Source organism: Cupressus sempervirens, chromosome 11, assembly GCF_028749045.1.
Source record: "Cupressus sempervirens isolate cs-2001-9-10 chromosome 11, ASM2874904v1, whole genome shotgun sequence".
Classification (NCBI taxonomy): Eukaryota; Viridiplantae; Streptophyta; class Pinopsida; order Cupressales; family Cupressaceae; genus Cupressus; species Cupressus sempervirens.
This window is the reverse complement of record NC_143128.1, coordinates 622,339,658-622,357,140: the sequence shown is the minus strand read 5'-3', so window position 1 is coordinate 622,357,140 and position 17,483 is coordinate 622,339,658. Positions and strand designations below refer to the sequence as shown.

Genomic DNA, 17,483 nt, shown 5'->3' with positions numbered 1-17,483 from the left:
GCCAAGTATGTAAAAAGACATCATCTTGCAAATCAAATCATTGGTGATAAGGATGCTAGACCAATGACAAGGAATAGACTCAGAAATGAATCATGTCTACTAAGCAAGGTTGAACCCAAAACAGTCAAAGATGCACTGCAAGATGATGACTAGTATAAGGCCATGAAAGAAGAAATAGAAGAACCAAACTTGGTCTCTAGTTTTCAGACCAGCTAATAAGAATGTGATTGGTAAAACAAACTTGATGAGAATGGTGAAATAACAAGAAACAAAGCCAGATTAGTTTGCAAAGGCTATGCACAAGAAGAAGGACTGGATTATGGAGAGACATTTGCTCTTATTGCAAGAATGGAAGAAGTAAGAACATTACTTGCATATGTTGCATATAAAGGTTTCAAAGTCTACCAAATATACGTGAAGTCAACTTTTCTCAATGGTATACTGGAAGAGGAAGTCTACATAGAACAACTAGAGGGGTTTGTTGATGAGAAGAACAAGGACATGGTCTGCAAACTACACAAAGCACTTTATGGACTAAAACAAGCGCCAAGAGCATGGTATGATAGGTTGCACAAATATCGTGTAAAGATAGGATTTGAAAGAACAGATGACAATAGCAATTTGTAGATCAACTCTGAGGAGAGTAAAGACATTTTGATTTCAGAAATCTTTGTTGATGACATAATATTTGGAGGAAAAGATGTTTCATGCAAAGATTTTGCAAATCAAATGAAGCATGAATTTGAGATGTCAATGTTTGGAGAAACTAAATTTTTTGTTGGATTACAAGTACATCAGTTGAAGCATGGCATATTTTTGACTCAATTCAAATACATCAAGGAAGTACTCAAAACATTTGTGTTAGAAGACTCAAAACCAGTCAGCACACCAATGGCAACTGGACATAAACTATCCAAAAATGATGAGTCTGCTGAAGTAAATCAAACATTGTATAAGTCAATGATTGGAAAGCTACAATATGTTGTACAAGTAGACCAGACATTGCATTAGCTGTTGGAATAGTGGCTAGATTTTCTGCCAATCCAAGAGAAAACCACTTAATGGCAGTAAAGAGAATATTGAGATACCTGAAAGGAACTGATGACTTTGGTTTGTACTACAAAAGGAATGAGAAATTTGAACTGAGAGCTTACACTGATGCAGATTGGGGAGGTAACATTGATGATAGAAAAAACACCAGTAGAGGAGCACTTTTCTTAAGAAAGAGGTTGATTGCATGGACAAGCAAAAAAAAAAGCTGCACCTCACAATCTACTGCTGAAGCTGAATATGTGATAGCTGCTATAAACTGCACTAATATTGTGTGGATCAAACATTTGCTGCAAGGTATGAAGGAAGAGGTAATTGAGCCTATGACACTTTATTGTGATAATACAAGTGCTATCAATATATCAAAGAATCCAGTAATGCATGCTAAAACCAAGCATATTGCAATTAAGTATTACTATGTAAGAGAGCTAGTGGAAGATAAACAAGTGAAGATGGAATATGTTAGCTCAAAGGAATAGATTTTTGATATCTTCACAAAAGCACTACCTAAAGAGGTTTTTGAGTATCTTAGAGGTAAGTTAGGGGTGATACCCCTAGCTAAGGCTATTTAAAGAAAAAGCAAGAATGCCCCGCATCAAATAAGTTGAATGTGAAGATTTTACATATTGATGCAGAAGATGTTTACTTTGGGATCCATGCCTAAAGTAATAGAAGTGCTAATAACTTTAAATCAGTCACAAGCAAGGTAATAGAGGGAGGAATTGACTAAATCTGTAAGAGCTACATCTGCATATTAAAGATGCTAATACGTCTTTGGCATTGTTTGCAAAGAGGGAGAAGTGAACAACTAATCAACAACTGTTAAAGATAAAGGATCAAAGAAGTAGAGGGAGAAGTGAACAACTGATCAACAATTGTTGAAAATAAAAGATTCAGACAAAGGTTGAATATAGACAACTGAAAAAATAAAGACAAATGGAGATTTTAGAGGTTGATCAGAACAGTAGAAGATGAACAATACAGAGGGAGAAAGACAAAGACTAAGGCTACAGCAGCAAAAAGGGAGAAGCTGAAATGAAGCAATCAGAATAGTAGAAGGAGATGTCATGTTACAATTTACTTTTGGCTTTTGACTTACTGTTCTAACCTAGTTAGTTTGTGGTTGAATAGTTCAGTTTGATGGTTGATCAGCTTGGTTTGCCATCAATGCCAAAGAGGGAGATTGTTGTAAAAGAATGTTTTTAGTCATTGTTTTGCCATTGATGTCAAACTTTCTATTTGTAGAAATGATATTTGCTTATAAGGTTCAAGCACTATCACTTAGTTGATTGATGAAGAGGATTTGATCAACAAGATGTAACAAGAGCACCTAAAGGAAAGATTGAGTTATGATGTTGTAATGAAGTGCAAGGATCAGCTAAGACAATGGTTAAGTGGTGTATTGATAACATACTCAAAGATACAGAGGATGGTCACACTTAGATATATTGAAGCTTTAATCTTGATCATCAGTTGAAGCTGAGCTAATCAGTTGAAGCCGAGCAAATTCTTAGTAGAAGCCGAGTGGCAAAAATTTTCAGTGTGTGCCAAGTGATCTTCAAGTGCCAAGTAAAAGATCAGGTGCTGAGCATCAGAAAAAAAATTCATTGATGTCGAGTAATCTTCAGGTGTCGAGCATCAGGAAAAACATAGTTGATGCCGAGTAACACAATATGTGCCGAGCACCAGTATTTCAATAGTGCCGAGCTATTGCATTATTTGAAATAACGAAGATTCGCCAAATCCAAGCCAACTTAGTGGTTACATTGAATTTTGTGAACAAGTTGGAGGACAAGGATGATGAGTTGTTGGCACAAAATCCTATATAAATCATTTTTGGGCGAATTCTAATGAATTATTCAAGAAGTTTCTAAAGGAAACAGAATATGAGTTAGATACAATGAATCCTACCTAATCCATGTGAATTGAAATTGAAGAAAAGAAGAATCGAGCGAGAAAAAAGACTCTAAGACTTCTATTTAAGAAGTCATAGACCAAGAAGAAAAGAGCTTCTGATACTGTTGCTTCAAAAGTGTCAAATCTGCGAAGAGATTGAAAGGGTGTCAAGAAGGAGACATCTAGGAGAAGGAAGAGCACAGAGGCTCTGCTTCTACAAGTGGTCAAAAAGAGATGATTGCACTGGTACATTGAGTATGGAGACTCAAGGAGACAAAGCTTGAAAGATAAGGCAAACAATTAAGAGTTGCAAAGATAGAAGGCCAAGCAAGGAATGTGCAGAGAAGTGATCTGAGATCTACAAGATAAGTTGTATGTTGTAGTGAGGGTGACATTCCAAGTAAGTGTTCTAAAGTCCTTTAACCAGGCCCACTTCTAACAGGGTGGTTAAATCCTCTAACGAGGTCACATTTAACAGTGTGTGTTGTAAGCCTTTAACAGGGCAAGCCTTTCATAGGGCATCACTTTAGAAGGGTGAGAATTGAGTAGCATGTTACTGGTGGTTTTTCCCAAATTGGGTTTCCATGTAAATCACTATGTCATGTGTTGATTTCTTGTGTGTTATACTTGCATGCTGATTTACAGTAACTTGCTAATTAGATAAGTTAAAGCTTGATTGAATGGATTCACCACATTTGGTGAAAATTTTGAAAAGGTCATCTGGACCTTGAATAACTGATTCACCCCCCCCCCCCCCCCCACCCCAATTATTCTAAAGCAATTCTAACAAGTGCTACTTCCCTTGTTGCCTATACTGCTATTGGTGGTGTTGAATAAACTGAATCAACAACTAGAGCAGCAAGCAATGGTGGAACTACTCGTATAGTAACATAAAGGGATGTAGGAACTTTAGCAGTAACTCTACGATGAGTACAACTAAATTTATTTATGAGCAAATCATCACTAGGTACAGGATTTTGCTTCGGTTGACAAGCGACTGAGGACACTTTTTCAATCACATCATCCGACTGTTCACTACCGAGTTCAAAATTTATCATTCACTATCGATCCCGTACTACCCAAGAGCCAACGGACAAGAAGAAGCTGCGAACAAGATCTTGGCCAGGGTGATTTACAAATCTTGTGCAATTGAGGGAGAAGATTGGGAATAAAAGCTACCGTCAACATTATGGGCATACCGCACTTCATATAAAGTAACTACAGGACACACTTCATTTCAATTGATGTATGGGCAGGAGGCCATGGTACCGATGGAATTCATGGTACCAAGTTTATGAATCGCAATTGAGAACAAACTAGGAGATATGGAAAGTCTGAGAGAGAGGTTGTACAATTTAAACAAATTGGATGAGCGATGATTGCAGGCACAAAGGGCTACGGAAGCTACACAAAACAGTAAGGTATGGCATGACAAGCATTTAAAATTGAATAAATTTCAACCAGGCCAGTTAGTTTTAAAGTATAATAGGCGTAACGAGATCAAACCAGGAAAATTCAAAGTGAAATGGGTAGGACCATATAAAATCCATGAAGTAGGCAATAACAGAGCAATCAAATTATGGACGCTTGACGGGAAGGAAGTAGCTAATGCAGTGAACGGGTCGAAGTTGAAAATCTATCATGAAAGAAATAATGTGCCTAAGCGAATGAACTAGAGACGGAATAAAAGAATAATAATTAGTAATGTATATATGTAAGATAATGTAAATAATGTATAAAGTTAAGCAAATTTTCATAGTACGGCTATAGACAAATAAGAGGAATTATAATTAGGTGCAAAGTGACATAGCCAGATAAGCAGACGGAAGGCAAATGTGCAACTTGGGAAGCCGTATAGTTGTACAACCATATGGCATTAAGAAAGCACTTGACAAGAGGCAACTACAAATGACCACCATATGGCAAGGGTGAAAGGAGAAGGACAACTACACGGTATCAGGAAGGCATTGCAACAAACCAATACCATACGGAACTTTACCAAAACACAAGAGAAGCAGGTCGTACGGTCGTACAGACAAGGGGAACACGAGCATATTGGCCGTCCAAATACACGGACTTGAGAAGTGCAAAAGGGAATATAGTGGACCGTACGACCTTGTACGGAGCCAATAGGAGATCATAGATGATCCACCATACGACCAAGTAGAGTAGAAACTGTATGGCATTAAATCAAAACAAGAGTTCGCACAGGAGAATGTGCATATCATATGGATCAAGGGAAGACCAATACACATGGTGAAATAACAACTATAAAGTACGGAAGGTACAGGAGGAAATATTGTGAACGAGGAATCAAAAAAAGAGAGGCAAACTGTATGGTCATTACAGTGTATAGGTATTTCATCACAAACAGGGAACGAAGACAAGGAGATATTCCATACAGGCAGGGCACTAGAAATCTAGAGGAAAGGATCATGAGCTAGCAGGAGAGCAAAATACAAAGGTATTACCATACGACATGCAAAAACACATTGAGTGGATGCCAAGGAGTAATACCCTACACTGTACGGCTAGAAGGATTACAGAGGGAAGCTATACATGCCACCGTACAGCGTATGGACATTGTATTGGGTCTAAATGCTTCAATTTCATAAGTGAAACAGAGTAGAAGCCATCTAGCCGTACAATCTCAGAAGGAGAAAATATACACCCGTACAGCAGATAAAGCATTGGAAAGAAGATGCCATACATGAAGCACTGGATTGAGGACCACACGGATCTATATGGACACCATCAAAAGTAAAAGGAAACTTCAAAATAAGTGTGTACGGAGGTAACTGACCTAACGGTTTTTTTTTGTTCTCTTCAAAGCAAAACGACAAAAACGTGACAATTATGCATTCAGCTGGTAAAAGAGCTTGGAAAAAGAAATTGGACGAAGATTCAACGACAATTGCAGCCATGAACACAAATGTAAAAACTTTTCCATGTGGAGTCCGTGTAGCAATAGGAACAAGTACAAGACCAAGCCAAAAAAAGGGGAGGCAATCAACACAGTTGGCTGCAATGGATAATCCCACAGTGCAGAATGTTGCATTTGAAGGATTGAATGGAGTAGAATGCAGGAAGTGGTGGCAAGAGACACCTGATAACCATCCAGTGAAGGCCAGCATTTGGAAGGCACAGGTTGAATGGGTGATACAAATGCCTGTGTTTTGTATCAGAGATTATGAAGGGTTTTTACACCTCATGATAGCAATGTACGATAGGTTCTCTCGAACCAATACGTTTTCCTACCTTGGTTGTAATTTGGTAATATCATTTAGACCGATGAACTTCACATGGGTATTTAGGATACCTGGTCATACACAAGGAGGAAGGAAAATAGATAGCAAACCAAAAAAGTTGAGTCGGGAAGTAAAGACACAATTGATACAGCTAATAGGTGGGGATCTCATATAGATGGAGCAAGAAGCTCTCACAGACACATCAAGGGGTAGAAGATTGAAGAAATCTAACGTGTAGGAAAGTCACTGGCATTGTCTTATGGAGGTCGTAAAAGGTCACCTCATAGGCTCTACCTGCACCTCAGACATTTCATTTCCATAGGTGGCAATGATGAACAGGATTCTACATGGAAGAGTGTACAACTAGGTCGCATTGTTGGCAGAACGGGTGTATGAATTTATGACATTACAACACAAGACATTCTACATGCCGCATTATGCCATCGGGCTATTCTTGGAGGCAACAACACGGATGATCCCCCACGATGCACTGGTGGCAAACCAGGACCACTCGCACCAAGCTAACCCCTGATCATGCAATGGAGGCATCTTGATACACTTGGCACCAAGACCATGGTCGAGCAAAAACAACTGAGACCGAATGGCAAAAATACTAACAGTGGTCATGAGGAGACTTCTTCTGAGGACAGTGGGACCGATAGGGAGGAGGAAAAGGACTAGGACGTAGAAGTAATTACAACTACACCATTGAGATTCTCATGGCCTACACTCTCAGCGACGACACACTTAGCTCCCATAGGTATACATGGCATTCTAGAGTTTGGCCGGTTTAGGCAGCCAATAGTGATGACTCCAACTTCAGTTGCGATTTAGCCTACTGCGGAGACACTAGCTATTCCAGAGGAGTTAGCAAAGGCACATCTGCCACCAACAGAGACAACCGTTTCAAAGGTAACGATGGAGCCTGCTTGCGAAGTTTTGTTAGAGGCTAGGGCTGAAGTACTTGCACCTGATGCAGAGATTACACTCAAGAAAAAGTAATGGAGATACCAATAGGCGAGGGTTTGATGATGCTGAGTGTTCATTTGGACATAGTGGGTTTAGATGCAGTGGTTACAGTGGATACGACATTGTTAGCATTGCCTGAGGAGTCAGACAGAAAGCAAACCCAGAAGTTGAGCACGTACCTGAGTACAAGGTTTCTCCATACCCCAGCGCCTCGAGTGACATACCTGCATACACCTACGCGAGAAGTAGTTCCAGAGGAAGACCCTTTACAGGCACAAGTGGAGGAACTGACACCGAATGGACTACCACATAGCCCTGTAGAGCAGATGGCGGAAGCAGTAGAGAGGGCTATGGGTGTGGAACAAAAGCCTCCAATAGCACTAGAAACAATGATGAGGCATTCTTCACTGATATAGTGGATCTAGCGACTCGGGCTCGCCAAGTAGTGGCCTCTGCAGAGATACAGGCTTTGGACTCAGTAGTAAAGGAGCTGGAGAGAGTGGTATCTTTCATGAAATTAGGATGCCCAGCTACCTTTACAGTTTGTTTCGAGGAACGGGGATGGCCGAATGTGGAGACTGCAAAGGTGCGCCAAGATTGAGCCACTACGAGAGATCCAGGTATGGAGAGCCAAGTAGAGGTTTTGACTCAGGAGATAGTTAAGATACACAAGGATTAATATTACACCCTTCAGAGGAGCCAAGAAGATCAGGTAGCAGTAGGGAGGACTCAGGAGGAGTCAGCTACCAGGCTAGCCATGGAGAGGGCAGCCTAGGAATCCGAGAGGGCAGCCTTGTTAGCCTGACAGAGTCAGCTACAGAAGGTGGTAGTAGAGAAGGAACAATTGGCAACAAGGAAGGAGCGGGTGGCAAATGAGAAAGAGAGAGAGTTGGGAGAGATTGCTAGGATGATGCAGTCAGCTTTGGAGCTTCAGACGGAGGCAAAAGCAAAATTGAAAGTATGGAAGGAGCAAGTGTACAAGCTACAAGCAGAGTTGAACGAGCTTAGGGAACAAATGGCCACTACACTAGGGACACATCCCTCTTCTTTGTATCTAAACATGGATGTAATTAAATGTTTTTGTAATTTGAGTTTTGTTGTAAGGGTTGTCTTTATTTTGTCGTCCGGAAACGACTTTACTTTTTGGGGGGGATGATATTGTCAGTAAATTCTATATTGTAGCCGACGAGTACAATTGTATTTGAAAAGGCGCGTGACGGTTGAGTCATCCCTTCAGGAAAGTATATGTACACCGTCCGCAAGGGACTTTGGAACATCATTGTAATCATCATAATCATATTGTAAGAATTGGAGTGCATATTGCATATATGAATAAAGTATCTGTTCTGTGTTATATTTTATTGTACTACATGCAATAAGTATTCCTTTACCCTGTATGGTAAACAAGGAGATGTGTTGGTGGTCTTCCTAACCAACCGACCACAATCTAAGAACATTGGAACTTGAATGATGTACTTGTTTTTGGTAATCAATAAAGAATTATTGGTTTCCCTCGCCACCATTGGTATACTTGATGTTGCTGATAAATGCTTTGTTGATACTAATATATTTGAATTCATGCTTGATTGTTCTGTTTGATAACCATTCTACAAACAGAATACCTACTTTGTGTAGTAATTGAGTATACTACTTAGTTATCCATGTAGAGTTGTCATTCATCTTTGATTTTTGGGATTGGAAAAGCTTAACTACAGATATGTTTTAAAATCCAAATTTTCACATACATACCATTATTTGACTGTTCCTTAACTGTTTTAGTTTTTATTACACTTGTTCCATGCATTGAGGCTATTGGGGAATTAGAAGTCTATGATTAGCTAAGTAACGTTTTGATTAATCTTCAAGTAAAATGTCATTGTGCTCTGTGAAAACATCATGCTAAGCATCCAAAATTTCCTTGATTGCTTCAGCTTGAAAAGAGTTATTGTTCTATGTTCCCAGTTTAGTGATGATAAATATTAAAAGGCCAATATTTTTGGTACTAGATAGTATAGATGATTTTAACTTCTACATATCTATGATAGGGGTGTTTCTAAGGAAGCATTGAATCAATCTGTCTATCAACTTTACAAAATTTGTACATAATGTGATATTCAATTACAAACAAAATATGTTTCATGTTAGCAAGAGTTACCTAGTAGGAGCTCAAGGAAATCCATGATGTCAATCACAATAAAGTGCGTCAATCACACAAAAGTGAGGCAACAAGCTTTATTGGTACATATAAAAAAGACAATTTTGTTCATCTAGTGTAACGTGTCTGCATAGCAAAAATGAGATGGAATTTTCCCAGGCTGCATTATCAAAATGATAAAGTTTGTTGATTAATTTGAAATTGTTAAAAAATGAATGAACAAAATAAGCAGATTTATATTGCATTAAAAATGAACTCTTAAATAGAGCTTACAAATGCCAATAATAGCGTGAACAAAAAAAAAAGGTTGTCTTAATAAAGACATCTATAAATAGAACAAGAGAAAACTAAAAAGAAAGCATAAATGACCATTAACTAGAACTAGCTAAATATAGCCAAACACTAGAAATATTAAAAATATTCTAATCTTCCCTTAAGGGTTATTCTATCAACTACCCTGTAGAAGACAATACATGTCTTGTAGTTGCAGACAACTCATAACATTTTGATGTTTATGAGACTCTCCTTGGATCTATAGAATGTCAATGACCAAGTTGAGCAAGAAAAAAATGGAGAAAATGGTCCCCTTGTCTGAAATGATTTGTAACAAGAGAGTAGAGCCTACCATAGACTCTTCCACTAACCCTCGTAGAATCTGCAGAACGAGAGACCATAAATGATCACAAAAACTCCCAACCTAAGGTTGGATAACTGAATTGTCCTTCCCTGGAAACAAAGATATAACCTAAGAACAACTAGCACAGTTGAGGAAAAATCAGCAAACCCTCCAAAATTTGCAAATGAGCAAGATGCTCTAGAATGGACTACACAATATCATGATTTGAAGATTACAAAGCATCATTTTTTTTGAAGAAAAATGGTAAAAATCCTGAAATAACACACCACATGAACTTTGCGTATTACAAAAATCATAAACGATTTTTTAGGAGAAAATTGACCATAACCAAATCGAAGCAAAGATGTAGATCAAATTGTACAAATTAGAGAATACATATCTCTGATCTTGAGGAAAAACTATAAAACCCAACTAAATTTTTTTAGGAAAGAAATTATGAAAACTCACTTGAATTTTTTTAAGAGGAAGTAATTATGAAAACTCATTAGATAATGTTTGAGAAAAATTTATTAAAACATCGAATTTTTTTTATAGGGGAAAAAATTAATAAAAAACACACGTATGAATCTGACACAAAAAACCTTCATCACATAGCTCAAATACATGAATTATAGAAGTGGGCTAGCTGAAAATTCCAAGTCCAAAAAATATGCCACTATTTGCCTAAAAAAGGTTACAAGTATTGGACCTGCTAGTGACTTTAACTTGACAGCAGCAAAAGAAATTGCAAATAGAATCCTCAAGGTCGTGCAGGTGTTGGGTGCCACCAAAGAACTAACGACAATGTTTGGCGTAGTGAGCTAGGCTTGAAAACATAGTCAAGATACCACATACTAAATGTACAGAAGGAACCAAACGTAGTTCAAAATATCTCAGATATATCTGCAATAAGTCTACTTATCGCAATATTTGAAGGCTTCTGAGAGGTAACATGAACTTATCTTGGATAAATTATTACAAAGAAGTTCTAAATATCGCAAAGGATTTGGTAAAATATCAGCAAAATTTATCTATTTTATCGTGATGAATAGAAAACTTATTGCCCATAGGCCTGTTATAGGAAGGGATGGCTCAAAAAGACATTTTTTTGATTGGAGAAACAAAATTGGAGAGGAGAGAAAGGGCAAAGAGGAGAAGTTTCTATTGGGATTGGAAAAACATATTTTCATTTGGAAAAATAGATTTTTTAAGTTTGGAATATTTTCCCAAGAATTTTTCAACATATGTCCGATATTTCCCAATATCTTTTTTTTTGCCCTCGGCGATAAGTTGTTGATAATGATATTTTGAACTATGCTGCCAAATAGAATAGAAAACAATTGCAAATAATTGAGAACGCCACTAATAGACAAAGGACGAAGATGAAATATTTTTTGCTGCTACCTGCCAAAACAATCCAGCCTTGCACACCTTACCAAGGTGGATCTACGAAAATAAATTTCATCGATTGGAAATGAACTAGGCACGAGTGGAAAAATTTTGGGTGTTGCAAAAGTTTTTGTCCTCTTAACTAATGAGCTGGAAGGCCAACATGGGCCAAGAAAAGAATTCATTTTTCCTAAAAAATAACGTCGCTGAAGGAATGCGGACAGCAAAAGAAGACAAAATCTAGGTGGACACAGGACTAGAAGAGAAAACTGCCAAAGAAAAAAGAAGACTTGATCAAGCTGCAGAACACAAAGGAGAAAGGAAAAGCCAATGCTAGGTAGGGTAACAATGACTATAATTTTTTTAATGCAGGCCTGATTTTTAGCAAAGAATTTTGACCTGTACACTGACACCCTCAAATCTGTAGTAAACCCTAGATGGGTTTAGATCAAACTGCAAATTAAAATCAATTTCGAACTTCTCCAAAAAATTGCCTGAGAAATATTGACCTCTCTTCAAAATTTGGAAAAAAATACCTTCAACACATTTTTTTTTTTCAAAAAATAAATTGAAAACCTAACTTTCTGGAAAAATTTCCAGATCAAAAGAGGCTAAATTTCTTTTATTACTGAAACCCCATCGACCTGCTTTGATATGATGAATTTGTTAACAAATGAACGAACAGAATAAATGGATTATATTGCATTAACAATGAACTCTTAAATAGAGTTTACAGACACTAATAATAGCATGAACAAAAAAGCAAGGTTGTCTTAATAAATATGTCTATAAAAATAATTGAAAGAGAGAACTAAAATGAAATCCTAAATGACCATTAACTAGAACTAGCTAAATATAGCGAGATACTTAAAAAATATTCTAATATAATTCTTAATCTGAAAGTTTGCTGTGATTAATATTTTCTTGTTACCCATCACACTGCTTCTAATGCCATAGGACTTAATGTTTGACATTAAAAAGTTTTAAGTATTATTTGTTCATTTATTAATGATGTTTAACTAAGGAATTTATTTATCTGCACTCAAATCTGAGAGGTAAAGCATTGTGGTAGTTTGTACAAGTTCACTGGCTTAGAACTAGAATTCTTTATGTATTACCACTATGATCATTTATAATTTGCAATTTTCTATCTCGTTACTCATGCAAACCAGGCTGCTTTCTGCAAACTGACCTTCAGAGACTCATAAGAGTTTTGAAGATACCTTGCATTGTCTCATACAGCCATTTATTGTTCAGCTACATGGTTTCCTAGGGATAGATCTATCACTCTAAAAGCAGAACACAGATCATGCATTAAGAAGTGAAAATGAAATAAAATTCTGACATTTGATGTGGGAATAGAAAACTTACTTGTGGTATGCTTTTCAGCAAAAACTTCACCAAAGTTGCAGGAAAAGCTGCAAATTAGCATGAAAAGAATTTTAGAATTGTGGTTATCATATTTTAGGACTGTTAAATGGACATAAGATTATATAATGAAGAGGTAATTTATTGGCATGTGTGTGTGTTTATGAGAACACTAACACATGATTAGTGACAGTGGAAAATTCAAAATTAATAAGAAATAGCCTGTTTTGGGAACCTCAAGAAAAAAACAAGAGAAAGATTGTCAGACAATAATTATATCATTTTCTCACCTAGCATTTTCATATGACGGACGATATTAGTTGGTATCACTCCTGGATGCAAAGAATTGACTGTTACATTGGCTTCTTCATCCTGATTTATAAAGAAAACATTGAGTTTCTACATCATCCAAAAGTAACTGGATCTAAATGTAGTTAGGAAAAGTTGAAATTACTTCAAGACGTCTTGCAAGTTCATTTGCATGTAAGATGTTTGCAAGCTTTGACTGCCCATAAGCTTGAAAAGGTGAATAACTGTTGTGAAAAACATAAAAAGAAAAGTTTTAAGGAAATTATCAACATGGTAAATCTATTCCACTGTGTGAAAAATGTTGTAAACAAAGATCGCCAAACTTATACAGCTTACTAAATACTAATTAGTAAACAATTCCACAGACATAACACATGCACTTATCAAAATTATGCTAACCTCGATTTGTCGTTAATCTTATCAAATTTAATACCCTCTTTAGGTGCTCTTCTGTGAGCAGTAGAGGAAACATTTATAATTCTCCCCTGAATTCCAGTCTCTTTAGCTGTGGCCTTAAGCTTTCCCAGCAGAAGATTTGTCAGTAAGAAGTGGCCTGCAAAAAATCACTCATGTATTAAAAAGGTAGATTTCTTGCTACATCCATAGGAGTCATTGCAAAGCAAAGGCAGAATTGTGTGAAATTAATAATAAGCCAAGATTTCCTTAATTATTCCTATTACAATCATACAATGTAAGCCATTCTAGAAAAGTTTTTCTCAACAGAAAAAATAGATGCAAGTAGAATTTCATGCAAATGATCACCAAGAATACCTTGTAAGGAAATCAACCATAGGACTCACCACAAAGCAAGGTGAGATGGTATGGACTTGTTTCTTAGCCCAATAACTCACCAAGATTTCCTTAGTATGTCCAATTTTATTCATACAATATTAACTATTCTAGGACAGAGTTAATCAACAAAATAAAAAGATGTAACCAAAATTTCACTCAAAAACTAACCAAGATATGCCCTATTAGGAAAACAATGAAAAGGTGTGTGTTGTTCTCAAGTTTTTCACTTAAAGAGAATGGTAAAGAACAAAACTAACCTAAGATCATAATTTGTAATTTAGAAGGATGGAAATTCACATCTAGGATGGCTCTGCAACTTACTTTTTCACTTTCCTTCCACCACTACCTACCAAAATTGGAAAAAAAAGGAATTTGTTGAAACTTATTGGATACTACATTTTGACTCCATGTGCATAAAAGAACAACTATAAAAAAATAGAATACACCAAACATCCATGCAAGCAAAATTGAAATTTTCTGTTTCCTCCAAGCCTATCATTGCCTTTCGCAAAAACACACAGATGACCTCAAGTGAACTTTAACAGTGAGCTCTGCTAATTACTGAGGAACCTCAAGTGCCCTTTGATTGAGTGGTGTACTGATTGCTAGAACCTTGTCAATCTGTAGAGTGTTCTTCTTCTTTTTTTAAATGCACAAATGGCCAGAAAAAGGATTGGAATGCTTATATTATTAGTCGGTGATAAACAGGGCATTGAAAAACAAGAAAAGGTTGCAATGGAAATTGGAATACACTATAAAAAGCAGAAAAATGCAGATGCCAAGACTGCTCACCGTTATGATATAACAAAAAAGATATTGCTCAGTTATGTGTTTATTAGGTCTAAGAGAGAGCAACAATATGACAAATGAGCCCAGAAAATGAGCCAGTATTCCTGTGATAATGCAGCCAAAATTAAACAACAAAAATATACATCTTCCACACCCTTTGGGTGTTAATGGTTGTAGCTTCAATCGGATGATTCCAATTGATGAAATCATATGTTTGAATGGCCTGTAGGCCTTAAACATTTGATATCTATCCTTCACTATTATTATCATGGAGCATTATTATTATTGATGATAAAATTTTATGTGTGTGTGAGTGTGTGTGTGTGTGTGTGTGTGTATTATCTATGTATAAATTATAATCATATATTATAATCATGATAATAAATTGAGCAAATATCATCTGTGATATAGGTTAAAGCAGTAACTAATGTGATTTAAGATACTAACAAGAGACATGTCTCTACGGGAGAGATGTCTTTTTATATCCTATGCATATTCAAGGAAAGATTAACTTGAAATGCATGAAATCAATGAGTGTTATTACAAGTTACAGCAGAGATATATCATATCATCTCAATAGGAAAGCATAACATTATGCATCTAGGAGATAAAAATTAAAAATTAAATTTCCTAAACCTAAATCTAATCGAACTCTAAAAGGCGTCAGAACAGCTTCAAACTTCCGGGAATCTGAATGATTTGGTTTTCCTGAATTGATGGTGCTATGATGAGAAATACATAGTATCAGTTCTATTAAAGAAAGGATTTGACATGGACAAGCAGCGAGTTTAAATACTACATGCTGATATTCCATAATCCTTATGTTCGGTGATGGTATATTATATACAAGAGAAAAGTTTGCAGTGATAAATGCAGTGCTGAATAGTAATACACATACGGTTTAAAATTCAATTAAGTCACGATAATTAGCAAATGCTTTTCTAGTAATGCAATATATATCAAGGCTGAATTCATTAGCATATTAGCCAATTCATTAATTAATTGAAAGATATATTCATTGGATTATTATTGTGTTAAGGAAAAGACACAATAGTGAGAAGTTGGCATCTCAGTATTGAGAAGACTGAATATTCAACAGGATTGGTTCTTAATTAAAGACTTCAGTGATCTGAACAAAGTTATTAGCCAACACAAAGAAAATAGTTGACTCGTCGGTATTATCAGTCAGCCATGTCATTGATGAAGTTAGCAGTATGGAACGAATAGGACAGTTATTAAGATTGAATTTGTTTTGTGATTTAGATGTATGAGTTGTAACAAGGATTAATGCAGATACAGAAGAGATATATATGCAGATATAGAAGAGGAATATAAGAGACATATATGCTGAAGCACTAGCAGTGGTCCATTCTTAGAGATAGTCTTGTGTTTATTTCGCAGATGCAAATTAAGAAAGAAGAAGTAAGTGTTTATTTTGCATCATGATAAGGATACCGGTCAAATGTCTACGCCGATAGTTTACAATGATCTCTATATCAAATTAGATTTATTGTTTTTACAATGATGATCATTGAGAAGGAATTATAATGTTAGGGGAGAAAGTCTATCTAGTGGATGAAGCACACCATTACAAAAGAAGTAAATCATTGCCTCCAAGAAAATATCGAACAATGTTTCCCATGTGTACTATGCACGAGGTCTAGTGCAGAGTAACTGCTGATAAATTTAACTTGGATAAATATATAAGAACTTTACATTAAATATATATTGGATGTAGCATCTCCATAAGCTAGGCACAAGCGTTAATAGATAGAAGTATTGTGGCATTAGTGTGATTGATCCATTGGTTTGAGTTACTATACCAAACCACCATTGAATAGAGCTACTAGTTATCACAGGATCATGTGAACAATCATTTTGCTACTTGTTATTGTTGTCCTCAAAGAATATAAACTCTATCGTATGATACTTTGAGCTTTTCCATAAGTAATTTGCCTTACAACTATAAAGGATGTCAATAATGATATTGACTTAAAAGATGATGCTTTGATTATTTCCGAATGAGAGGTGCCAAAGAATTAAGTGGCACTGTGTATTTGCAACCTTGAATAATTAATATGCTTGGTTCTAGAATGAATTTCTAAAGGATGTGGTAATCAAACTCCAAAGTTCCATGTGAGATAGATCTCATTGGTGCAATGCACGACCTTGCATGATAGTCTTAATCATTCACTATAATGGATCATTGATTTGCAAAGTCTTTAGGATGTTATCTCAAAGCTACTGAGGATATAAAGTTTTTGGGAGTTGAGGCGAATTGATGACCAAGGACTAACAGGATTGATAATCCTTTTAACAAGCAACACCACTGCAAAACTAGTCCAAGCCACAACAATGGTAGTGATTCAAGAATATCAGAAGTGTGATCCCATGATTGGCGAATATACTATAGAATGCCAATTATCTATGCAATATCATCACAAATACATAGATCGATATATATACAGGCATGTCATACATGGAGAAACACAACAATAGTCATCATGCACTTTTCATAGATTACAGCAGTCATGAGAAGCAGTTTCTTGTTGGTTTGCGAAATTCACAACAAGATTTAGACGGTGAAGCATAAAATATACTCTTATGTCAAACAATGAGTTCATTACAAAATAGTAAAATACAATAAGAAATATATTTTGCAATATATTGGTAGCGGAATTAATGTCTAAAGGCCAATTACTAATGCTCGCATTAGAGAGATTCGCCAATGACAATTGGTACTCGTCTTTGGGATATAGCACAGTCCATAACGTATTTGACTTGGAGTGTTGGATGAAGAGAATATATTGATCTTCATTTCGACTTGTGAAGGATAGACTTTCACACCCATCTTCTCTCTCTTTCTAAGAAATAATAATAATTTTGAAGTTCAGAGGCTATA

General features: G+C 36.2%; 1 protein-coding gene across 3 annotated transcripts in view; it reads right to left on the bottom strand.

Moving 5' to 3' along the window:
* The window catches only part of LOC149531238 (short-chain dehydrogenase TIC 32, chloroplastic-like), a 75,072-nt gene that overhangs the window by 32,453 nt on the left and 25,136 nt on the right, over positions 1-17,483 (bottom strand). For all 3 annotated transcript variants that reach the window (XR_016358407.1, XM_089808451.1, XM_089808450.1), the window contains exons 4-7: positions 13,400-13,553; positions 13,146-13,224; positions 12,982-13,063; positions 12,695-12,741 (exon numbers count right to left, since the gene is read on the bottom strand). Coding sequence is in view for 2 of the 3 variants with exons in the window: in XM_089808451.1 (XP_089664577.1) it covers positions 12,695-12,741; positions 12,982-13,063; positions 13,146-13,224; positions 13,400-13,553 (362 nt within the window). In the remaining variant the exon portion in view is untranslated. The remainder of the gene's footprint in view (positions 1-12,694; positions 12,742-12,981; positions 13,064-13,145; positions 13,225-13,399; positions 13,554-17,483) is intronic.